Here is a 26429-nt window from a genome sequence, read left to right on the forward strand (position 1 = left end):
CTGTGTGAAGAGGTGTTATCAGCCATTGTAATCCTGCCTTTGCTGGTAATGAACCTGCTGAAAAATCTTCCTAAAAGATGTTTGAGTTTAAAAAAAAACGTCAAAGTTCCCTGTGTGAAAATTGCGAGATTACTAATTGTTTAGATTGAGATATTAACAAATAATACATTGCCCAAATTTTCGTAAAAATACATAAACACAAAGATTTATACAATAGTTTGTTTATTTTCTGATGATAGCTTATTTTTAAGGGGGTCATCACTGACTGCTGTTGAAACTGTGAGCCGCCACAGAGATCAGCTAATTGTTCCAGATTCAGCTGGGAAAGTTTCCTTTAAAAAATGAGTGAATTTTCCGCAATTCACTTCTGGCAAATCCGCTTTTATCAGGTGACAGATTCGATTTGGTCTGAATCAAAAGTTCCCTGATTGCCATGAAAAAAAACATTTATTTTTCTCAGAATTTTCTCAGAATCCAAAAGTTTAATAAACTGTGGAGAGGAGTTAAAAAATAAACACATTATACTTACCGGTCCTAAGCCTTATCTGGCTCCTTACATCGCCTCCACCCCCACTCAGCTTTCCGGTCCCTGTCACAAGTCTTCAGTTCTTCTGGTGCTTTCCGGTCCCTGTCACAAGTCTTCAGTTCTTCTGGTGCTGAGGCCCACGCAGACATGTTTGAGGCCATCCACATAATTGACGTTAATGACACCGGTATGCTCTGCATGACCTGGTGGGTCTCAATGCCGGCAGAAGCAAAGACCAACACCGATGGGTGGGGAACTGCTGTCCGCGGAGCCAAGTGAGGGTCTAGGACAGGTGAGTATAATAATAAGGATTTTATTTTTAATCCCTTCCTGGTCCTCAAAAATTTTCAGGAAAAATGGCAGATCTGTGTGATTCTACTAGAATCTGAAAATTTAGGGAAATTTGTAGCGAATTTGATTAGCTGTAGATCGAATAGCTCTTCTCTACTTGTCATTGGATACCCAATGGTTGACCACGTAATAACTACAACCATAAATCTATTGAGATGTCTGAGATGGTTTAGTGACTCCCGCATTGAGCAGCGGGTTGGACACAATGAGCTTGAAGATCCCTTACAACTCTAACATTCTAGGATTCTATTTTCATATTGACAGGTAGGGCATAAAGACTGTGTTTGTCTGGTTGGGGTGACCCCCCGTAAGCAGGGTCTCACAGACCAGAGATTATGTCCAAAATCAAAAAAGTTCAAAAAAAAGCTTTCTACATATTTTTGCTTTACCTATTTTAGTTCCTTTATACTTTTCTTTCTGTGTTTGTTCTTTTGTTCTGCTGCATCATATGGGCAGAACACCAAAATTGGTAGCAGTGCCGGATTGGTCTGTCACGTGACGGACATCAGCCGCACCTGATGGACCCCACTGACTATAATGGGATTCGTTGGGTTTCCAACATGCTATTCACCATTTTAACTGACAAGATTAGAGTTGAGCAAACAGATTGACAGCTCCCAGTTCCTGTAGTCAATTCAGTAGTCCGTGGTTGCCAGGCCAGAGCTCTGCAAGGCTCCTCTTACGTCTTGGCATCCCTAATGCGTTTTCTGATTAGTAGGTCTGTTGCAATATCATTGTCACGGGTGTGTCAGAGGTGACAGACAGTCGCCCTGCAGTTGGTTGCAGGAGATCTCTACGTTTGGCATTACAGACATCTTAGAGGCTGTCTCTAGGACCCAGCGACTACCTCCCTCTGGCTAATTAACTCCTTGGCCTGGGTTTATAAATACCTGGTGTGTTTCAGAGGGAGGTGCTGGCGATATTCATTAATCCTTGTGAAGGATCAGCAAGAGCAGTATCTTTTCCTCTCTGGAGCTTGAGGACGTGTGTGCATTTGTCTGGAGTTCGTCTAAAGCTAAGCACTTTTCCCCTGTTTGCCCTTCCTTGTTGTCTATAGTGTTTAGTGGAGATCGACTAGTGCTCATCTCTTCCCTTCCCTAGCTTGAGCCAAACGCCAGGGAAAGGTACGCTTGTGGCGATTGGTTAAGAGCCAATACAGGGATGTTAGGGGAGACAGGGTGACGCTAGATCAACCTAGGAGGTCTCCACTTCCCCCCTTTCCCTAGAGTCTGGGCTCCCTTTTCCTCATCCCTTTGCTTTGCATTAAGTCTTTCCCACACCTTGTGTGACAATTGACGCGCCCCTGGGCCTGTGTCGCGCTGCGTTGCGCACGCGGGAGCTTACCCAGAGCCGGATCTCTTGAGGGTTGTAGTCTCGTGGCGGTGATCCGGTCCGTGCCCAGGGAGTCAGACTAAGTGGCGCTGTATTAGCGGTAGATGTTGGACGACTACGCCACCCGTTGAGTACAGCTAAGGAGCTGCTGCTGCAGGGCAGACCGCTGAGGCCGGTGGTAGGATTGTGCAGCGTGATAGTATAACCCCCAACGGGAGGGGTATGGCCTCAGGGCAGCCGACGTGGATGATGGGGGTAGCAGGAACCACTCGGGGACGGTACGGTGTAGTTCAGGGTCTTTACTGGTGACAAAGATAGACCCTCCCGGAGTACTGGCTAGCGATTGGGGCCTGGTCAGTCCTTGAGCAGATGGGATCTCCCCTGGCCAGGCGGAGATGTAGGCCTCCCAAACTAACGATACTCTTCTGGCTACCTTGCTAGAAGCGGGTATAAGTAGCCCACGTCCCTGAGTGTACCGTGTGGTGCTCACCCGTATGGCCGGTGACTCGGGGCCTTCTAGTAGCTTCCGCTCCACGACGGCGGTGCTGGTCCCATGCGTGTGACCGTGCCTTCGGGTTTCTTGGCCAGAGGACCTGAAATCCCCTGCCTGACGGATTCTGCTGCTGGGTAAGGATTAGTCCCCACAGCCTCGGACTCCGGGTCCGGTAAGAAATCTTCTCAGTCAGGGCGAGCTCTGCAGCTGCCAGCCCCTGACTCCTTGTAACACTGCTCCCACAGAGCTCCTGTTGTTTCTTCCTATGCTGCTTCTCTTCTCTGTCTCTACTTCTTCTCTACTCCTGGCATGGCCCAGGAGCTGGGCCCAGCCGGAGCCACAGCTCCCTGTCAGCCCTCCTGGCTGCACTCTCCCTCTGAACCCTCTAACCCTGCCTCAGCCCCAGGTTTATATAGGGGAAGTTCTTCCCCTCCCAGGACTGGGCAGGAGGTGTGGCATGCATAGGTTTCCTGACCAAGAGACCTCCCACCTGCTCTCAGACATAATATTGCTATTACTGTGGAAACCAGACCCCTGGGGTGCCACACAATCATGTGTGCGTCATGCTATAATGTTGACTTTGTCAGACTACAAATCAGAAGAAGTGCAGGGGATGTCGACAGATAGGAGGTGATTTGCAGGTCATAGACTACTGATGGGCCCGCTGGACAGGGTCCTGCAAACCTATTTGCTCAACGCTAGGCCAAATGGCTCAGCATGCTTCCTTATTTCTGGTGTTCTTTTGTGGATCAAGAACCGAGGCTATAAACACAGACATTAACTCTTAGCCTTAGCTACCATAAGGACATCAAGTTTAGGTATGCCTTGAAAAAGCTCAGTGCATGCGAAACGACCATAGACTGCCTGCTTTTTTTTTATTATCTCCTGACTGTTGCATTTGTGGATTGAATAGGGCAACTTACGTGGATTTTAACTGAAGCTGGTGAGTGTCGAGTCCATCTTTCTCATCCGGATTCCAAATGTAGTTTTAAATGTGAACAGAGTGGAAAAATAAACTTAAATTAAAACAAATACAAGATAGAGTTTCCCTTTAACTATAGTCCACAAAATCTAAGTGACCTGAAAAACAAACTTTAGATGTAAACTTTGGGCTTTGTCTTCAGTGCTAAAACTTTGTCTTTATGAAGCTGTCCGGAGAAACACTGATTTGCATGTAAATTGTCAGCAGGGCAAAATATCTTCAGTTACACGCTGCAAAGAAGAAAAAAAAACGAGAAAAAACAAAAACCTTCATCCGAGCCTCCACCAAAGATACTTAAATCTGCATAAAATTTAGACAAATTGATTCATTTCATTCTGAAACTGTCCAGCTGGGAGCGAGCGTGCATTGTCGATGGCAGATGTGCCAGTGTACGGGGACAACGTCATATATTTGTATTATATCAAATTGAGTTTACATTGTTCACTTAGAAATTGGTGTAATATTCATTGTTAAGTGCATTAAACGGAGGCTTTCAATATTCTCCCTCTATCCCGAGATTTCAAATTAGTCACCCATGCATAATTTCTCTTTTTAATCAAAAATCAGTTTTTACAGCTGACTGGTTTTAATTATTTCCCATGTGTTAAAGGGACACTGTGCTCGTGAGCATACGATCAAGAACGTTCATGGTCACTGTTCATACTGAGCAACTTATAGCTGTACCATAAAAACATGGTCGAATATGTTTTCGCAGTTTTGACTCCCAATGTCTCTTGGGATGAAGCTATGATTTTCTGTTCTCAGTCATTGTACAGGAGGAGGAGGAGGTGAACTGTGACATCACCTATTATGAATGGTGGATCCTGTGTTATCTACTGTATATAGAGGTGTTATCAGTCATTGCACAGGAGGAGGAGGTGAGCTGTGACATCTCCTATTGTGAATGGTGGATCCTGTGTTATCTACTGTATATAGAGGTGTTACCAGTCATTGTACAGGAGGAGGAGGAGGTGAGCTGTGACATCACCTATTGTGAATGGTGGATCCTGTGTTATCTACTGTATATAGAGGTGTTATCAGTCATTGTACAGGAGGAGGAGGTGAGCTGTGACATCTCCTATTGTGAATGGTGGATCCTGTGTTATCTACTGTATATAGAGGTGTTATCAGTCATTGTACAGGAGGAGGAGGTGAGCTGTGACATCTCCTATTGTGAATGGTGGATCCTGTGTTATCTACTGTATATAGAGATGTTATCAGTCATTGTACAGGAGGAGGAGGAGGTGAGCTGTGACATCACCTATTGTGAATGGTGGATCCTGTGTTATCTACTGTATATAGAGGTGTTATCAGTCATTGTACAGGAGGAGGAGGTGAGCTGTGACATCTCCTATTGTGAATGGTGGATCCTGTGTTATCTACTGTATATAGATGTGTTATCAGTCATTGTACAGGAGGAGGAGGAGGTGAGCTGTAACATCACCTATTGTGAATGGTGGATCCTGTGTTATTAATATATTGATGATACTTATCAGTTATCAAAAGTGATTTCTACAGAACACCGTATCAGAATAAAATAGTGACCAGAGTGAACACTGTAAGATTTCAGAGTTTTGTTTAAGTATAGTATCATAAAGTATGAGAGAAAAACACCAAATGCAAATAACACAAAAATATGATATACAGTGGGTACGGAAAGTTTTCAGACCCCTTTAAATTTTTCACTTTTTGTTTCATTGCAGCCATTTGGTAAAGTCTAAAGAGTTCATTTTTTTTCTCATTAAAGTACACTCTGCACCCCATCTTGACTGAAAAAGACCAGAAATGTAGAAATTTTTGCAAATTTATTAGAAAAGAAAAAATGAAATATCACATGGTCATAAGTATTCAGACCCTTTGCTCAGAAACTCATATTTAAGTCACATGCTGTCCATTTCCTTGTGATCCTCCTTGAGATGGTTCTACTCCTTCATTGGAGTCCAGCTGTGTTTAATTAAACTGATAGGACTTGATTTGGAGAGGCACACACCTGTCTATATAAGACCTCACCACTCACAGTGCATGTCAGACCAAATGAGAATCATGAGCTCAAAGGAACTGCCCAAGGAGCTCAGAGACAGAATTGTGGCAAGGCACAGATCTGGCCAAGGTTACAAAAAAATTTCTGCCTTACTCAAGGTTCCTAAGAGCTCAGTGGCCTCCATAATCCTTAAATGGAAGAAGTTTGGGAACACCAGAAGTCTTCCTAGACAGGGTCGTCCAGCCAAACTGAGAAATCGTGGGAGAAGAGTCTTGGTGAGAGAGGTAAAGAAGAACCCCAAGATCACTGTGGCTGAGCTCCAGAGATGCAGTAGGGAGATGGGAGAAAGTTCCACAAAGTCAACTATCACTGCAGCCCTCCACCAGTTGGGCCTTTATGGCAGAGTGGCCCGACGGAAGCCTCTCCTCAGTGCTAGACATATGAAAGCCCGCATAGAGTTTGCTCCAAAACACATGAAGGACTCCCAGACTATGAGAAATAAGAGTCTCTGGTCTGATGAGACGAAGATAGAACTTTTTGGTGATAATTCTAAGTGGCATGTGTGGAGAAATCCAGGCACTGCTCATCACCTGCCCAATACAATCCCAACAGTGAAACATGGTGGTGGCAGCATCATGCTATGGGGGTGTTTTTCAGCTGCCGGGACAGGACGACTGGTTGCAATTGAAGGAAACATGAATGTGGCCAAGTACAGAGATATCCTGGATGAAAACCTCTTCCAGAGTGCTCTGGACCTGAGACTTGGCTGAAGGTTCACCTTCCAACAAGACAATGACCCTAAGCACACAGCTAAAATAACAAAGGAGTGGCTTCAGAACAACTCTGTGACCATTCTTGACTGGCCCAGCCAGAGGCCTGACCAAAACCCAATTGACCATCTCTGGAGAGACCTGAAAATGGCTGTCTACCAACGTTCACCATCCAACCTGACGGAACTGGAGAGGATCTGCAAGGAAGAATGGCAGAGGATCCCCAAATCCAGGGGTGAAAAACTTGTTGCATCATTCCCAAGAAGACTCATGGCTGTACTAGCTCAAACGGGTCCTTCTACTCAATACTGAGCAAAGAGTCTGAATACTTATGACCATGTGATATTTCAGTTTTTCTTTTTTAATAAATTTGCAAAAATTTCTACATTTCTGTTTTTTTTCAGTCAAGATGGGGTGCAGAGTGGACTTTAATGAGAAAAAAATGAACTTTTTAGAATTTATCAAATTTTCTGCAATGAAACAAAGAGTGAAAAATTTAAAGGGGTCTGAATACTTTCCGTACCCACTGTAAATAATATGATCAGTTGTCAAAGGTTCCTCAAGCTCAAGATATCGACTCCAATCCCAGGTCACTTCAGGTCCACTGCTAGCATTTCCTTATGTGAAGGGGGCTGGCTGACCAACTCATTTACAGAAAAGCCAGCCATCCTTCAGTGTTAGAGCTGATGCATAGAGAGAACATAGAACTGGCTTTGCTATTGAAATAATCCTGTCAACCCGTCCCCTTCATACAGAACACAACAATGATGTCCCGGTATAAGAAAGATTATATTATTTTGAGCAGAAGCGGGAAGTGGACTGCAGATCCCTTTAGATTGTGGCACTTTTAATAAATGAACTATATTAGTAACTTGCATAATAATTTGTTGTTTTTAAGCATATTTAGTATAATTTTTGTTCACTACACAAACATGAAAAATATGATTTGCGTTTTAGTAATAATACTATATTATTATTATATTTATTTTTTCATTTTAAAACAATCAGTAAATTATTATTTTTTTATTCCAATTAGATTATTATTATTAGTAGTAGTATTAATCTTATTGATAATATAATTGTAATAAAAAAATGGATAATTTGCTGATTATTATTAGTATTATTATTAATACTAATAATAATATAATTGTAATAAAAAATTGGATCATTTGCTGATTATTAGTAGTATTATTATTAATACCAATAATAATAGAATTGTAATAAAAAATTGGATAATTTGCTGATTATTATTAGTATTATTATTAATACCAATAATAATAGAATTGTAATAAAAAATTGGATAATTTGCTGATTATTATTAGTATTATTATTAATACCAATAATAATAGAATTGTAATAAAAAATTGGATAATTTGCTGATTATTATTAGTATTATTATTAATACTAATAATAATATAATTGTAATAAAAAATTGGATAATTTGCTGATTATTATTAGTATTATTATTAATACCAATAATAATATAATTGTAATAAAAAATTGGATATTTGGCAGATTTTTTGTAGTATTATTATTAATACCAATAATAATATAATTGTGATAAAAAATTGGATAATTTGCTGATTATTGGTATTATTATTAATACTAATAATAATAGAATTGTAATAAAAAATTGGATAATTTGCTGATTATTATTAGTATTATTATTAATACTAATAATAATAGAATTGTAATAAAAAATGGATAATTTGCTGATTGTTTTAAAATGAAATAATAAATATAAGAATATAATAATAATAATAATAATAATCAATATATTTTCTATAAATTTCTGGTAATGAATGGAAAAAAAAGAACAAAAAAAAAAAAGACAACTCATTTAATTTCGCAGAGCAGCTGAAACGATGCAAGGAAGTGGGACGCCCATCTCCCTAGTGACTTTTATCCGAGGATCAAGAATGAGTGCGAGGGGTCAGACGTACTGTGTGCGCCATTCACAATGTGCTGACATCGGCCGTCATTCATGAGAGCACGCTTTGTTTGCCCCTAGCTCTAATATGAGGAGACACGTGAAGTAGCTCCGTTTATGGAAGAGGCCAGAAGAGACATAGAGCTGTGAAAACATTCCCACACACTATATCCACTCATTGACTGTGAAACCCTGCAAAACCCTCATTCACAAATCCTCCACAATGCATTCCCTTAAAAAAATAGTCTGCATCATCTGGGACAATCCCCTCTTGCAGATCACTCCTCATTCACTGGCTTTTAATAAAGGGGCTTATTTTTTTCAGACCACCGTATAGGGAGCACTCAATTAGAGGAAACAGATGAGGAAGTTTACATGGGGCTGCAACATTTTTAGAATTGCATGGAAAAGTCTTCTGAGGTTATGGGGACCAGCAAAGAGTAAAATAGGGTGTGCAACTCCTAAAATCACTGGGGAAGAACTGTCCAGGAGAACTGTCTGATATTCCATATTTAATTATTTGAGTCAGAGATGTAATACCCTGCATAACCTGCGGCCAGGAGTGGCACTGTTTTTGAGACAACTTTCATTTTTGATAACTTTAAATGCCTGCAATAGGGATCCTCATAAATAACTTGTCTACAGGATAAGGGATGAATGTATTTTTGATGGAGGGCCAATTGTTTGGACCACCACTGATCAGAAAAATGGGAGTCCCAAGGTCCCATGGTTCCCTGTGTGAATGGAGCAGTAATTAGCATGTGCAACCATCACTCCATTGACTGTCTATAGAAATGGTAGTCGAACATATTCTGTAACTCTCTATTTCCCCCCTGATCTCGAAGATGGCCTCAGCAGCTAGACTCTGAACAATCATACAGTCATCATCTATCCTGGGGTAGGAGAAAAATGTTGTTTATGGGGCAACCCCTATAAAATATTGCAAAACCATCGGGGGCAGTCATGTCCTGTCTGTAGTATTAAAACCTGACCTTGTGTCAGCTGACCTCAATGTAGATGAGGGCAGAGAGCAGAGAAGGACCAATATGGGAAGCTAGATGAAATACATAGCTCAAAAGGAGGCCACAGCCCTATTTATTCAAAGTACAAGAAACTACAGCAAAACCAAAGAAATGAGCCAGAGCATAAGTTGGTATAAGTGAGATGTGTAAGAGCACGTTCACACTGTGGCCATTTCAAAACAGAAAACCTAAGACATAAACAAAAATGAGCAAATACCCTGTAGTAAGTAAACTCTTTTTTACGTACTTCAGGGTATTTGTTCTTTTTGTTTTGTTTTTTTGTTTCTTGGATTTTCTCTGTGAAATGGCCTCAATGTGTACGTGCTCTTACACATCGCACTTATACCAACTTATGCTCCGGCTCATTTCATTGGTTTTGCTGTAGTTTCTTGTACTTTGTACAAACAGGGGTGTGGCCTCCTTTTTTGAGCCAAGCATTTCATTTATATAGCTTTCCATGGCCTGGTATCTGACCCCGGTCCTGCTCTGCCCCCATCTACATTGAGGTTGGCTGCCACAAGGTGAGATTTTAATACTAGGGGCAGGATATGACTGTCTCCGATGGGTACACCTTGTCGAGGTGGGTTGTCTTTTATTCTTTTTTGATCAAAATAGTGATAACTAAGTCCCCTATATTATTTACATGTACTATTACTATTTTCTTATGTACTTACTACAGGGTATTTGCTCATTTTGGTTTTTTTGGGGGGGGTTTTCCCTTATTAAATAACGAATGATTCCAACCTGCTTTAGGACTCTATCTTCTGGGGTCCCAAAGCAGCGGCATGGTCTGACTCCATTATACACTAAGTATTAAGATTTTTTTTTCAAACAAGGTGAGGTATTTGCATTGATCTTCGTTGCTTTTTGCCACAAACTATTATATGGATTGTCACAGCACAACCACCCCCATGTCCATATGACCTATGAGGGTATATGAAAATAAAGGGTGATTCTGTCCTCAAGACCTTTTCTTATGAATTAGAGCATAGACTTATTAAATAAGTGTCACTCTCGCGGTAGCAGATCCGACCCTTCATATATTACATGTCAACCATTTCTTTTACTGCATTTCTATATGGCAGTGCAATTCAAACTAATCGCTAGTCAAAGGTGTTATCCAGAAATTTTAGAAGTCGCACTTGATTAAATGAACTGTTTACTTTAGTTCCTTTTCTGATATGTTTATATAAATTGTAATTATTTTTGAGCTATGAGAATAATTTTTGCAAAACATATGTAGAAAATGAGTATAGAGATAAAATGATTATTTGTAGATTTGAAGGACAAAAATGTGGTTTCATAGCTGTTTCTTCTTCTTTTTTTAGACTTAAGTGATCAACTGTTGGAAGTAGTTGGCTTGGAAGGAGCAATGGAGATGGGACAGATTTACACAGGACTGAAAAGTGCTGGGAGGCGTCTTGCACAATGTTCCTCTGTGGTTATAAGGTAGGATTATTATTATTATTTTTGTTATTTTTAAATTTTTCAATAAAAACATGCTTTAATTAAAAAATTTAGACGGCACCGTAATGGGGCCAAATTCAGCCCCACTTTTTAAATGGGACTGAATTTAGCTTTTATTGTGCCAATACAATTTTTGCTCTTTTATAGTGCCTCCAAAATGTTCTAAAGTATCTTTTTAGGGCAAATTGTTATCTCCTTGACCTTCCAGAAGTCTGTATTTTTGCTCTCCTAGCTTGAGGATCTTTGTAAATATTCCAAAACTTTCTTAGTTATCAACTAATCTAACTGCTGTAATGTGATAAATTGAAGACAGAAAGGAGGGAGAGAAGGTAGCTGTAGCTGTAGAATATTTCTTTCCATGTTTCTGCGACTATGCAGTGATAGAAAAGCAGCAGGGAATGTGTATCTGTTTGACTAAAGGCCCCATTAAACAGTACATTACATAAAAGATGGTCAAATGTGCCAAATTTAGTGGGATATGCTGACCACTTAACATGTACAAGGATCTGTAGCAATAATGATTGGGTGGTTGGAAGTCAATCACCCAAGACTTTTGTTCAGCAGAGAGATAAGCCACTGTCAAATGACTCTTGCAACAGCGCTCTTATAGAGAACACACAAACACCTGGACGAGCAGACTGCTGTTCCTGTACTGGGATTCAGTCCACAACTATGTAATGTGCATGGCAAGTTTAAGAACAAAGCGCATACATCACTTCGGGAAAAGTCAAATCATTCAGCAACAGAGAAAATAAGGAATTTATATAACCCAACAGGGGTTAGACATCTTATTTATCTACCTGTTATCCACCCTGACATGTTAAATTTAAATTTCCCTTGTCTTTATTCAAAGGACCAGCAAGTCTCTTCCTATGCAGATTGATGGGGAACCCTGGATGCAGACACCTTGCACGGTAAGTACATTTTTCAAAAACTTTACCTTTTTTATATCCTAGAATAGACTACTCAAAATGGGGCTTATTTATTGGTCTAAAGTGTTGCAAGGGAAAAAAACTGTCAAAGGGAATCTGTCATCACATAATGACTGTTCAAACCAAGTACAGACGCTCGGCGCACCCTTGGTGTGGCCAAACATTTAAGTGCATCTTCCCAACTGCTTGTTTTCTATCTATATTTACTCTTCTATGGCTCTGTGAACCCAGAGCTGTCAATCAGAGAAGAGAGGAGGGTGGAGATAGGATAGGAAACAAGCAGATGGGAAGGTGCACTTAAATGTTTGGCCGCACCTAGGGTGCACTGAGCACCTCTCCTTGGTTTGAACCGTCATTCTGTGCAGACAGAGTCCCTTTAATAAAATCTTCTCTTAGTTACCAAAGGCCTCAGGTTTTACAAGTCATAGTTTGGATTAAGAATGACTAATACTCTAAACTCAAGGACCCCACTCATGGTAAATTTAGCTTGATGATATTTTTTCTTAATCTGGGGGAATTTTTTTTGGCTAGCTTTCAAACTCAATCTACCTGCATCAGTCAATTAAATCCTTACATAGTTTTCATACCTAGAAAAGAGGAATAAAGAAAGTCATGAATCATGTTAAAGTGGGTGGTGAATCCAAGCTGCATTGACTCAGGACAAATTTTCATCAAGAATAAAACCAAAGCCTTTGATCATTTGGATCCAACCACCAAATCCAAAATAAATCAAAAATTTGCTAGGTTAGCCACTTTCCTCCTCTGGATTGTCAACCTTCTCCAGCTGTATCTTCTGTCTCGCGTAAATAAATGGTGATTCGGTAATTACAGTATGTCAATGTCACATCACATTTCTCCACCATTTACCTCCCAGCAGAGAATATCTCCAAGAAAACGTTACAAAGTATAAATTATAACAAGGCTGAATTCCTCATTTCGGATTCCTTTCGTAAGCACTCTCTGTTATTGTTCGGTTATTTACTGCCGAGGAAAGGGTTTGCGGCTCACTAACGTTCATTCCCATGAACGGCTCTGAAAATGTAGACACAAGCTCATTATAACAATATGAGAAACTAGAAACACTCCTAAGTAGAAGTGACTTTAATAAAGCAATTCATTACTCTTGAGTTCCAAAAACTTCTCCTTTTTAGATCCCTTTAGTGGACCTTTTCATAAATGAGAAAAAGAGAAAGACTTTGAGTATAAATAGGGCTGAAACCAGGGGAAGGCAACGATGACTTCTCCAAAGGTTACAAATACTAAAAAGAATTTTTTTGAGGGCTACATAATCTAATACTAATCATTTGCTGCTTGTTAGTGAACTGTGGCACTACAGAGTTGTGAATCCTAGGTAACGTACAGCTGGGATCCTTATGGCTTCTAAGACAAAAAACCCTACCTAAAAAAGTATGTAAAAGTTCTGCAAAGTATATGGCCATACACCATTTTGCATAACCTTTGTGAAAAAATATATCCAAAGGGAACATAGCGTGCCTCTTCCCGGGTAAAATCCTAGGATGTAATATATCAGGGTTAATATGCTGTTTATCTGGCTGGGAATCCTTGGGGTACTAGATATCCTAAACTTTGTTTTCAACAGGAACTTAATAATTTTGCTAGACTCTTACCATACTATATTGATTTGACCTTGTTCTGGCCCTTAATACAATTAAAATGGATAAAGATAAAAAACATACAAATGAATTTTTTTTGTATATTTGACCCAGGAGACCTCCATGTTGACCCCACCTCACATACCAATCAATATAAGCTGCTTGCTATAACTGGAACCCTCCATGACGTATTGGTCTAACATGAGACCAGGGTGGATAAAAACACATCTTTGGCTAAGACTCATCTCTTCTTCTCATCCTTCGCTGATGATTTTAGATGCATCCATATTAGGGGCAGAGCTGTGACAGCAACCACCCAGAGGCAATGCCAGGATTCAAGTTTTGTCATTTCAGTTGAGTGACTAAAGTGGTGGATCTCTTCAATATTCATTCATCAGCCCTGGTGATGTTTACCAGTAAGGTTATGTCCATCTTATCAAGCTATCGCTTATTCACCACAATCACATGATCAAGCCGTGATGTCAAACCGTCCTTCACAAAGTCTTGCAAGGTCTTCTACACATTAACTATTCACTTTTAAATAATGTAAAAGAAAAAAGAATAGAAGATGACTTTCTGATTACTGAGGGTCATACCTCGGGGTTCTGCTATGCCTCCTTAGAATGGAGAGGTGACCACGCATGTGTGCCATGCTCAATAAATTGTCTATGGGACTGCCGTTCTAAAGAATAGTGAGGGTTATAGCTGTTACCCTCCGAGCGATCATGAAGTTATTGCCTAGTTCATGAATAGATGATGTTGGTAGCACTTCAAGAGCCAGTCCTGGGCCTAATATAGGCTAAAAAAATTATCTTGTGTAATCTCTAGTGATGAGCGAGCACTAAAATGCTCGGGTACTCGTTGCTCGGGTCGAGCACATTGAAATACTCGGGTAAGTCTATGGGAAATTCAAGCATTTTTCAGGCGGCTCCCCCCGGCAGTCTGCAGAGGACCTAAAAATTGCCCAAATCGGTGGGAAAAGTGCTCAAATGACATGGGAACAGCATGGGGAAGACCCCTGGAAGCATTTCTGATGCCCAGGTTACTGCTGTCAACAACGTTGTCAGAGTATTATGCCACTTTTACAGACTCACAAAAAAAAAAAAAAATGGATTTTCCTGGGAAATATGTTAAGGAACATCCTTTCCAGGGTAATGACTTGTATATAAGGCAAAATAAATAACCGAAAACAAAAATGCTCCTCCACATCTTGGGCTATGTTCACACGTAGAGTTTTTGATGCGTTTTTGCACTTTTGCAGACACATCCTGTTTCATTTATGAAAGACGGATTGTGAAAGTCACAAAAACTATTTTTACAGCCTTACTATTCTTAAAGGGCCAGCAGTATGCTATGCTTTGTTGTTCCCATTATTAAAGAGTGGGTCTCCTATACTGTTATTGCGTATGCAGTGACATCAAGGGCTGCCAAAAATTTGGACGCACCCCAATAACCCTTTGAAGAGATATAGATGAGGGTCTCAGTAAAAAAAATGTTTCCATTATAAAGCAGCGGGTCTCCAATAGTGGTAATGCTCATGCAGTAACTGCAAGGGCTGCCAAAATTTTGGAAAAACCCCAATAACAATTTAAAGACACATAGATATGGGCCACAGTAACAACATGTTCTCCTTAGAAAGGAGAACGTCTGCTATACAGTTATAGGGTATGCAGTGAGTCCAACGGCTGCCAAAATTTAGGAAAAACCCCACTAACAATATAAAGACACATGAAGCTATGTTACAGTAGCGACATGTTCCCATTAGAAAAGAGAGGGTTTTCTATGCAGTTATAGGGTATGCAGTGAGTCAAACGGCTGCCAAAATTTAGGAAAAACCGTACTAACAATTTAAAGACACATGGAACTGGGCTACAATAACGACATGTTCCCATTAGAAAAGAGAGGGTCTGCTATCCGGTTATAGAGCATGCATTGAGTCCAACGGCTGCCAAAATTTAAGAAAAACCCTACTAACAATTTAAAGACACATGGTGCTGGGCCACAATAACGAGTATGACATGTTCCCATTAAAAAGGAGTAAGTCTCCCATACTTTTTGCATATGCAGTGAATGCAACGGCTGCCAAAAATTTGGAGGCACTCCAATGCCCCATGCAAGAGACATAGAGGTCGGAGGGCCTCCTGAAAACAATGTTCCCATTATTAGGAAGTGGGTTTCCCATACTGTTTGCCTATGCAGTGAATGCAATGGCTGCTAAAAATTTGGAGGAACTCCAATTCCCCTTGCAAGAGACGTAGAGGTCGGAGGGAATCATGAAAACAATGTTCCCATTATTAGGAAGTGGGTCTCCCATACTGTTTGCCTATGCAGTAAAGAAACAGCTGCCAAAAATTTGGAGGAACTCCAATGCCCCTTCCAAGAGATGTAGAGGTCGGAGGGCCTCCTGAAAACAATGTTCCCATTATTAGAAAGTGGGTCTACCATAATGTTTACCTATGCAGTGAAGCAACGGCTACTAAAAATTTGGAGGAACTCCAATGCCCCCTTCAAGAGATGTAGAGGTCAGAGGGCCTCCTGAAAACAATGTTCCCATTATTAGGAAGTGGGTCTCCCATACTGTTTGCCTATGCAGTGAAGCAACGGCTGCCAAAAATTTGGAGGAACTCCAATGCCCTTTGCAAGAGACGTAGAGGTCAGAGGGCCTCCTGAAAACAATGTTCCCATTATTAGGAAGTGGGTCTCGCATACTATTTGCCTATACAGTAAATGCAACGGCTGCCAAAAATTTGGAGGAACTCCAATGCCACTTTCAAGAGACATAGAGGTCAGACGGCCTCCTGAAAACGCTGTTCCCATTATTAGGAAGTGAGTATCCCATACTGTTTGCCTATGCAGTGAATGCAATGGCTGCCAAAAATTTGGAGGAACTCCAATGCCCTTTGCAAGAGACGTAGAGGTCAGAGGGCCTCCTGAAAACAATGTTCCCATTATTAGGAAGTGGATCTCCCATACTGTTTGCCTATGCAGTAAATGCAACGGCTGCCAAAAATTTGGAGGATCTCCAATGCCACTTTCAAGAGACATAGAGGTCAGAAGGCCTCCTGAAAACGCTGTTGCCATTATTAGGAAGTGAGTATCCCATACTCTTTGCCTATGCAGTGAATGCAACGGCTGCCAAAAATTTGGAGGAACTCCAATGTCCCTTGCAAGAGAAGTAGATATGGTGATATGGTGGTGATATGGAGGTTGATGTGGAGGATGAGGAGAAGGAGGAGAACAAGAGCAAATAGATAAAATGAGGAAGCGTTTACCCATGTCAGGGTGTGAATACTGAGGTGCATGGGAATACAGTTAGACCTCCCAAAAAAAAACACTTTATTTGAGTTTGTGTTACGCTGCTATCATTCGGTGGTGTTGAGAAGTCTGGCCCAATCCAGCCCTTGTTCATTTTTATAAGAGTCAGCCTGTCAGTATTTTCAGTTGACAGGCGGATGCGCTTATTGGTTATAATTCCACCGGTGGCACTAAAAACCCGCTCTGACAAAATGCTAGCGGCAGGGCAGCCCAGGACCTCCAAGGCATAGAGAGCCAGTTCATGCCACGTGTCCAGCTTGGATACCCAATAATTATAAGGCACAGAGGAATCACGGAGGACGTTGGTACGAAAGTTTTCCCTCCTTGGGAGAGTACCCCGCTCCTCAGGGCATGTGCGATGGGAGGGTCTGATATAACTGTCCCAGAACTTTGACAGTGTTCCCCTGCCTCTGCTGGATTGAAATTGTGTCTCTCTCGCCTTTACTCATTGGTTTTCCAACAAACTGTGACCTCTGCCGCCAGCGTTTTCAGATGGGAATTTTTTAAATAATTCTGCAACAAGGGCCTTCTCGTACTGCACCATTTTATTAGGCCTGTCCTGCTCGGGAACAAGAGACAGAAATTTCTCCTTCTAGCGTGGGTCTAGAAGTGTCACCAACCAGTAATGACTGTCACCCAAAATTTGGAAAACACGAGGGTCACGGGAAAGGCAGCGTAACATAAACTCAGCCATGTGTGCCAGACTGCTAACAGGCAAGACTTCCGTGTCCTCACCAAGAGGACGACTGACCATGCTCTCCTTCTCATCCTCCTCCTCCTTCTCCCTGTCCTCATGTCATCCATGCTGAACAGACGGTATGACAGTTGTGCAGGTAGTACCATCTATAGCGCAGGAAACTAGCTCCTGTTCTTCCTCCTCCTCCTCTTCCTCATTCTCACCCAATCCACGTTGGGATGAAATGAGGCTGGACTGTGTGGAATCACCCTGTATGGTTCCTTGCTCCATCTCATCATGCTCCGCCTGCAATGCATCCTCTTTAATTGTGAGCAGAGAGTGTTTCAGAAGATAGAGAAGCAGGATGGTGATGATAATTATGGCGTCATCGCAGCTTACCATCTTGGTGGAGTCGTCAGAGGATGGTACATATGTCTGACATCCATGTCCACTCCTGAGGTCTTATGTGTTGTGTCTGACCTGAATACCGACGGCCTTGTTGATGCTAGTAGTCAACAACTGCCCTCTTCTGCTCACAAATCCTTCCCAACATCTGCAATGTAGAGTTCCAATGCGTGGGGACATCGCACGCCAATCGATGAGCTTGAAGCTGCAAATGCTGCTGAAGCACGGCAAGGGCAGCGGAAGCTGTAGCTGACTTTCTAAAATGGGCACACAGGTGGCGTACTTTAACAAGCAGATCTAGCAGATCTGGGTATTTTTTGAGAAACCGCTGAACCACAAGGTTAAGCACATGGGCCAGGCATGATACGTATGTGAGCTCACCTCACCTCAGAGCCGCTACCAGGTGCCGGCCATTGTCACACACGACCATGCCTGGTTGTAGGGTCAGCGGTGTCAACCACAGATCTGCCTGCTCTTTCAGAGCTGTCCACAACTCTTCAGCATTGTGCAGTTTGTCACCTAAGCATATTAGCTTCAGCACAGCCAGTTGCCGCTTGGCCGAGGCAGTGCTGCAGTGCTTCCAGCTTGCCACTGATGTGATCATTCAGAGATGGAGGCTGAAGAGGGGGAGGTACAGGAGCTGTAGAATGTGGGGGCAACCCTGTTTGACCCAGGGCCCACAACCCTCATCATTGGGAGGATGTGTTCCATCCCAAGGTCCGACTGGGTCCCGGCTTCCACTATAGTAACCCAGTTGTCGGTCAGCGAGATGTACCATCCTTGCCCACAAGCACTTGTCCACGTGTCCGTGGTTAGGTAGACTTTCCCAGTAACTACATTGTTGAGGGCACGACTAATGTTGTGGGACTCCTGCTCGTGTAATGCGGGGATGGCACACCGGGAGAAATAGTGGCGGCTGGGGACCATGTACCGAGGGACGGCCGCCGCCATCAGGTTGCGGAAAGCTTCATTCTTTACGAGCATAAAAGGCAACATTTCTAGCGCAAGCATTTGCGAAATGTGTGAATTTAGTAGTGCGGCCTGTGGGGCGTTGGCTGCGTATTTGCACTTGCGTTCCAAGGACTGGGGTAGGGACAACTGAACGCTGCGCTGGGACAAGGATGTGGACGTGCTTGCTGGTGCTGCTACTTGAGAGTGTGCAACGACACCTGCAGGGCGGGAGGCATCTTGGCATGCGCCATGGACAGGGGATTGGCATGCACGCACAACAGCCGAAGAAGCAGTGATGTCACTTGTCATAAACTGTTTCTGGACCCTGGGATTCGACCCACTTAGTCGGGTGCTTTGCTGCCATGTGCCTGATCATACTGGTGGTGGTCAGGCTGCTAGTTTTGCTACCCCTGCTGATACTGGTCTGGCTGGAGGTGCTAATAGCCTTTTTGGGGTTATCTGCAGAGTCTTTAAAAAACAACCAGACTCGGGAAGACCTAACAGTTGTACTGGCAACTTCCGTCATGTTGGCGTTACGAGGAACGCTTTACCGCCTTGTGCTTGCGGCTACCACACTGCTTCTTCCTGCCTGTTGTGGTGCTATGCCTCCCTCCCCCTGTGTGCTGCTGTCCTCACTCTGCATGTCCCCCTGCCAGGTTGGGTCAGTTGCTATATCATCCACCACCTCGTCTTCCACTTCCGCATCCTGGTCCTACTCCTGACTTTCTGGCAATTGTGTCTCATCATCACCATCATCCACCTCTTGCGACAGTAATTGCACTTTCCCACCGTTGCCTACGTGTGACCGTGGCTGCTCCAATATTTTGGCATCACTACACGTGTTCTCCTCTTGACTCGCTTGAAGCTGGCCGGGCGAGAGGCCCGAATCTACAAATGGAAAAATGAACAGCTCTCCTGAGTGTCCAAGTGTGGGATAAGTTGTCTCCAGGCACTCGGCATGGTGGGAGGAAAGAAAATGAGAGTGAGGAATATGTGGTCCAGGCTACTGAGACTTGACCGTGTGGAAGACAGGGTGATGGTGGTGGTGGCAAAGTGACTGGAAGCATTATCTGCTATCCAACCAACAACCTTTTGACACTGCTCTGGGTGCAATAGTGGTGTACTGCGGTCCCCTAGTAATTGGGACAGGAAGGTCAAGAGACAAGATGTGGGTATTTGTTGTGGCACAATTTCAGCATGCCCACGGCCTCGGCCTCTGCATGCACTATCACCATCACGTCCACTTCCCCATCCCTTGCAACGCACCTTACCCATTTTAAATGGAGGACAATATTTTCCACTTTCACGAGAAATGGGTGATTTTGGAACGCAGTTATATGTGATATGTCTGAAAGAAAACCAAAATTTTAAATAGCAGGCCTGTAATTTACTAATTCTATTCTTCACAGACACCTGGTGTGAATAGCTTGACCAACACACTGCAACAGAATGGAAAAGGAGGCCAATATTTTGCACATTCAGTTTAAATTTCTTGATTTTTATCGCTGAACAGATCTGGCTGTATTCTGAGGTGCTAACAAGCAAATGGAGCAGAAAAATGGTGTACTCTGGGTTGCTTTTTAAGCAAATAACCAGAGGCTTCAGATCTATTGTAGCTCTTCAGCCTCATTTGCATATTAATTCAAAAGCTGATTTCTCAGTAATGGAGGAATGGACTGGTCATGTAAGGATATTGCTGGACTTGATTTTTAATGAGCTACATGGTCATGTAATTAGTTTGTGGGGTGCAATCCCGCTAACAGATTCCCTTTTAAGTCACAACTATACAGTTTCTAAATGGGTTATTCCTAATTCTAATAATTATGTCAAATCTATTTGATATGGCATAAATATAGAATAGATATGGGTCTGACCAGTATCTCTCCAGAGAACAGAGATACTCTGACACTTCTGGTGAGGTGCATGCACATCCCACATCTACAGATGGGTTGAAGACCCTTGCTTTACATATAGGTGCATGTTCCAGAGGCAGGACTTCCTAAGACATGTAACAATAATTGAATACTGCGTCCTATGAGGATCCCATCTCTTGGACATAAACCATTAAAAATGTTGTCCAATACTTTTATGGCTGTAGACTTCTCCGCTTCTGGATTTTGATGCCAGTAGTCTGGCAGGGACCAAAGCAAATGAAAGAGAAGTGGCTCCCCTAAGGCAGGGTTCCCCTGTAAAGAACATATTGATATTCATGCTATGGCAACTCTATTTTGTCTGCTTGCTTCAAAATCATGTTATTATACTCTTTGCATAACATACATTCTTTCCTTCTTTCCTCTTGTTTCACATGCAACTTTCCCACACTAACCTTTTCTCTCAAGAACATTCTATGAGACACCCTGCTCCTGTTATCTAGCTAGTCTGAGCCGGGATGTATAACCTTGTAACTTTCCATCATGCACCGAACTAACGATAATATGACCATATGTGTATTTCCGTAATAATTGTACTAACATTGGTTCAAGCTTGTAGTATGGCTGTAGGTGATTGGATATTAATAAACTCAAAACAATATAAAATGCTAAGTAGAAATAAACGGGGTTAGAGATTCTCGAATCCCCCCCATAGAGAGTTTTGCCTCCGTCTGGTTTTCTATTGGATTGCACAATCAACCTTGTAACATAATAATTTGACACTCACTTGGTTAACCGTGAAGGGTCATTGCTGCCCTCCCTCAACACCCCAACTCCTGTCCTCAAGGCCCACCAACAGGTCATGTTTTCAGGATTTCCTTAGTATTGCAGGGGTGATGGAATTATTGCCTGTGCAACACTAAGGAAATCCTGAAAACATGACCTGTTGGTGGGCCTTGAGGACAGGAGTTGGGGAACCCTGCCCTAAAGGATATGAAGATTTTTTTTTATTATTATTGTTACTTAATCTAGTACATACGTGTCAAACTCTGGCCCTCATGGTGATTACAGTTATATGAAAAAGTTTGGGCACCCCTATTAATCTTAAGCTTAATGTTTTATAAAAATTGGTGTTTTTGCAACAGCTATTTCAGTTTGATATATGTAATAACTGTTGGACACAGTAATGTTTCTGCCTTGAAATGAGGTTTATTGTACTAACAGAAAATGTGCAATCTGCATTCAAACAAAATTTGACAGGTGCATAAGTATGGGCACCTCACCAGAAAAGTGACATTAATATTTAGTAGTTCCTCCTTTTGCAAAAATAACAGCCTCTAGTCGCTTCCTGTAGCTTTTAATGATTTCCTGGATCCTGGATGAAGGTATTTTTGACCATTCCTCTTTACAAAACAATTCCAGTTCAGTTAAGCTTGATGGTCGCCGAGCATGGACTGCCCTCTTCAAATGATCCCACAGATGTTCAATGATATTCAGGTCTGGGGACAGGGATGGCCATTCCAGAACATTGTAATTGCTCCTCTGCATGAATGCCTGAGTAGATTTGGAGCGGTGTTTTGGATCATTGTCTTGCTGAAAGATCCATCCCCTGCGTAACTTCAACTTTGTCACTGATTCTTGAACATTGTTGTCAAGAATCTGCTGATACTGAGTGGAATCATAGAATCATAGAATAGAATCATAGAATGGTAGAGTTGGAAGGGACCTCCTGGGTCATCTGGTCCAACCCCCTGCTCAAAGCAGGATTCACTAGATCATCTCAGACAGATGTCTGTCCAGCCTCTGTTTGAAGACGTCCATTGAAGGGGAACTAACCACCTCTCGTGGCAGCCTGTTCCACTCATTAATCACCCTAACTGTCAAAAAGTTTTTTCTAATATCTAATCTGTGTCTCCTCCCATTTAGTTTCATCCCATTGCTTCTAGTCTTTCCTTGTGCAAATGAGAATAAAGATGATCCTTCTACAATGTGACAGCCCTTGACATATTTGTAGACAGCTATTAAGTCTCCTCTCAGTCTTCTTTTTTGCAAGCTAAACATTCCCAAATCCTGCAACCGTTCCTCATAGGACATGGTTTGCAGACCAGTCACCATTCTGGTCGCTCTTCTCTGAACTTGCTCCAGTTTGTCTATGTCTTTTTTAAAATGTGGTGCCCAAAACTGTACACAGTATTCCAGATGAGGTCTGACCAAAGAGGAGTAAAGACCGATAATGACTTCACGTGATCTAGACTGTATGCTTCTGTTAATACATCCCAGAATTGTATTTGCCTTTTTTGCTGCTGCATCACACTGTTGACTCATGTTCAGTCTATGATCTATTAGTATACCTAAGTCTTTTTCACATGTACTGTTGCTTAGCTCTATTCCTCCCATTCTGTATATGCTTTTTTTATTTTTATTGCCCAGATGTAGTACTTTGCATTTTCCCTGTTAAAAACCATTCTGTTGGTTGCTGCCCACTGCTCCAGTTTATTTAGGTCTTTTTGAATCCTCTCTCTCTCTTCTCTAGTATTAGCTATCCCTCCTAGCTTTGTGTCATCAGCAAATTTAATCAGTTTACCCTCAATTCCTTCATCTAAATCATTGATAAAGATGTTGAACAATACAGGTCCCAGGACGGAGCCCTGTGGTACCCCACTTGAGACATTCATCCAGCTGGATGTGAAGCCATTTACAACCACCCTTTGAGTCCGATCACTAAGCCAGTTATGAATCCACCTAACAGTTGCCTGGTCCATTGCATACTTGGTCATTTTTTCAATAAGGATGGTGTGAGATACTTTGTCAAATGCTTTGCTGAAGTCAAGATATACTATATCTACAGCATTTCCCTGATCCACCCAGTCAGTGATTCTGTCATAGAAGGAAATTAAGTTAGTCTGACATGACTTGTTAGTTACAAACCCATGCTGACTCTGGTTAATCACTTCATTCTTATCCATGTACTTACATATATGTTGTTTAATAATTTGTTCAAAGATCTTTCCTGGTATAGAAGTCAGACTCACCGGCCTATAGTTCCCTGGGTCCACCTTCTTCCCCTTTTTGAAGATAGGAACAACATTTGCTCTTCTCCAGTCTGACAAGATTCCCGGTGCCGGCATTGGCCACACAGCCCCAAAGCATGATGGAACCTCCACCAAATTTTACTGTGGGTAGCAAGTGTCTTTCTTGGAATGCTGTGTTTTTTGCCGCCATGCATAATGCCTTTTTGTATGACCAAATAACTCAATCTTGGTTTCATCAGTCCACAGGACCTTCTTCCAAAAAGAAATTGGCTTCTCCAAATGTGCTTTTGCATACCTCAGCCGACTCTGCTTGTGGCGTGCTTGCAGAAACGGCTTCTTTCGCATCACTCTCCCATACAGCTTCTCATTGTGCAAAGTGCGTTGTATAGTTGACCGATGCACAGTGACACCATCTGCAGCAAGTTGATGCTGCAGCTCTCTGGAGGTGGTCTGAGGATTGTCCTTGACTGATCTCACCATTCTTCTTCTCTGCCTTTCTGATGTTTTTCTTGGCCTGCCACTTCTGGCCTTAACAAGAACTGTCCCTGTGTTCTTCCATTTCCTTACTATGCTCCTCACAGTGAAAACTAACAGGTTAAATCTCTGAGACAGCTTTTTTTTATCCTTCCCCTGAACAACTATGTTCAATAATCTTTGTTTTCAGATCATTTGACAGTTGTTTTGAGGAGCCCACGATGCCACTCTTCAGAGGAGATTCAAACAGGAGAACAACTTGTAAGTGGCCACTTTAAGTAGCTTTTCTCATGATTGCATACACCTGGCTATGAAGTTCAAAGCTCAATGAGGTTACAAAACCAAAAAAAAGTGCTTTAGTAAGTCAGTAAAAAGTAGGTAGGAGTATTTAAAACAAGAAAATGATAAGGGTGCCCATACTTATGCACCTGTAAAATTTTGTTTGAATGCAGATTGCACATTTTCTGTTAGTACAATAAACCTCATTTCAAGGCAGAAACATTACTGTGTCCAACAGTTATTACATATATCAAACTGAAATAGCTGTTGCAATAACACCAATTTTTATAAAACATTAAGCTTAAGATTAATAGGGGTGCCCAAACTTTTTCATATAACTGTATATTTGGCCTGTAATGCCATATGGAGGACTGTGTGGGGGTCATTATACTGTGTGGAGGGCTTTATGGGAATGGCAGTTCGGGCATCATACTGTGTTGGGGTCACCATACTTTGCCAGGGGAATTGAGGGGGGTACAGTAGGAGTGTCATATCGTGCATTGGCATCATACTTTATGGGAGCATTGAAAGGGCAAGCTAGGGGCTTCAATAGGAGGAAAGTTACTTTGTAGATTTATTAATTAAAATGTACTTTGCTTGTAAGGCAACCCCTTTAAGATTGCTTCCATATTAGATGATAAGGAAAAACTCCATCAATTGTACGCATTTTTCTTAATAAATATTAAGGTTGGCCCGCGACTTTGTCCAAGTTTTTAATTTTGGCCCTCTGTGTATTTGAGTTTAACATCTCCAACCTAGTAGAAAACACTATTAATTTTTGTTTCTTTTTTCTTTTATTTTGTGGCCATTGTTGCCAAAAGTCCAGAACATGATTCATTTTATTTTTGCGAAAAACCTCAATGAATCGAGAGAGTTACAAATAGTCATAAGTACTGATGAGCGAGCGTGCTCGTTTAACCCTTTAACCGAGCATGCTCGAGTGCTTACCGAGTATCTTCGGCGTGCTCTTATATTATTTTCGAGTCCCTGCGTCTGCATGATTTATGTCTGTTAGACAGCCTCAACACATGCAGGGATTGCCTGTTTGTTAGGGAATCCTCACGCATTGAGACTGTCTAACAGTCGTAAATCATGCAGATTCAGGGACTCGAACATAATATACGAGCATGCCGAAGATACTCGGTAAGCACCCCAGCATGCTCGGTTAAAGGGTTAAACGAGCACGCTCGTTCATCACTAGTCATAAGGTCTTTTACCTGTTACCTCCTCACCTTTTGGATTCTGTCAGAAATTCTGGGAAAATAAACAACAAACATCTGACCCGAGTTTATATTTTTGTATCGTTAAAAGAACAACCGTAGAAGCTCGGAGGCTTTTATCTTACTTTATTCTGGAGACTCTCGCCTACCCAAGTCCATTTTACTGGGTAATGCTTTATAATAATGTTGTTGCCCGTTTCTCTGAACATGATTTCTATATGGATCATAAGTACATTTGTATTCATACCTAAACTGCCGTAAGAGCCTTGGACTGCATCTAAATGCAATGTATTCACAGCGTTCACATAATTTATTTGCTTTTTCACTCTTCATGCAAGATGGGTTTTTAGCCAAAAAATACATTAGATCAACTACTATCAAGGTAAGCCATTCACGGGCCAAGTTCACTCTGTCTTGGCCGCGGCTTGTTGTGCAAGTGGAAAGGCATTAATAAGCTCTCTTTCCCTCTTCTCGGTAAAACTGAACGATGCAACACTACAGAAAAATACAAATTCAAAGGGTTTAGTAGAGGTTTCTGTATTTTTTTTTTTTACCCCCAAAGAAAAAAATAAGTAAAAAAAAAAATGGAACTAAAGTTGAAATCTAGGATAACCTGGTCCTACTGACTTATTTTTTTATTTTATAATAGTTTAGTTAATTTTCTTTGCTTTGGGGATGATTTGTCGGGGAGTGTTTTGTTCCATTAAAGGACTTTTTTCTGTGTGTGTTTTTATTAATTTTCACTACGGGGTTGGTAATGGGGGTGTCTGATAAAAAATGCCTCTCCTTTACTAACCCCTGAGCTTC

The 26429-nt window shown here is 41.8% G+C and overlaps 1 protein-coding gene across 6 annotated transcripts in view; it reads left to right on the forward strand.

Annotated features, from left to right (window-relative positions):
• Positions 1-26429, forward strand: part of DGKB (diacylglycerol kinase beta) — an 889407-nt gene that overhangs the window by 822142 nt on the left and 40836 nt on the right. For all 6 annotated transcript variants that reach the window (XR_012320016.1, XM_073677272.1, XM_073677273.1 and 3 more), the window contains 2 exons: positions 10716-10836; positions 11708-11768. Coding sequence is in view for 5 of the 6 variants with exons in the window: in XM_073677272.1 (XP_073533373.1) it covers positions 10716-10836; positions 11708-11768 (182 nt within the window). In the remaining variant the exon portion in view is untranslated. The remainder of the gene's footprint in view (positions 1-10715; positions 10837-11707; positions 11769-26429) is intronic.

Source organism: Phyllobates terribilis, unplaced genomic scaffold, assembly GCF_046119375.1.
Source record: "Phyllobates terribilis strain yellow unplaced genomic scaffold, ASM4611937v1 Scaffold_4__5_contigs__length_816908805, whole genome shotgun sequence".
NCBI lineage: Eukaryota > Metazoa > Chordata > Amphibia > Anura > Dendrobatidae > Phyllobates > Phyllobates terribilis.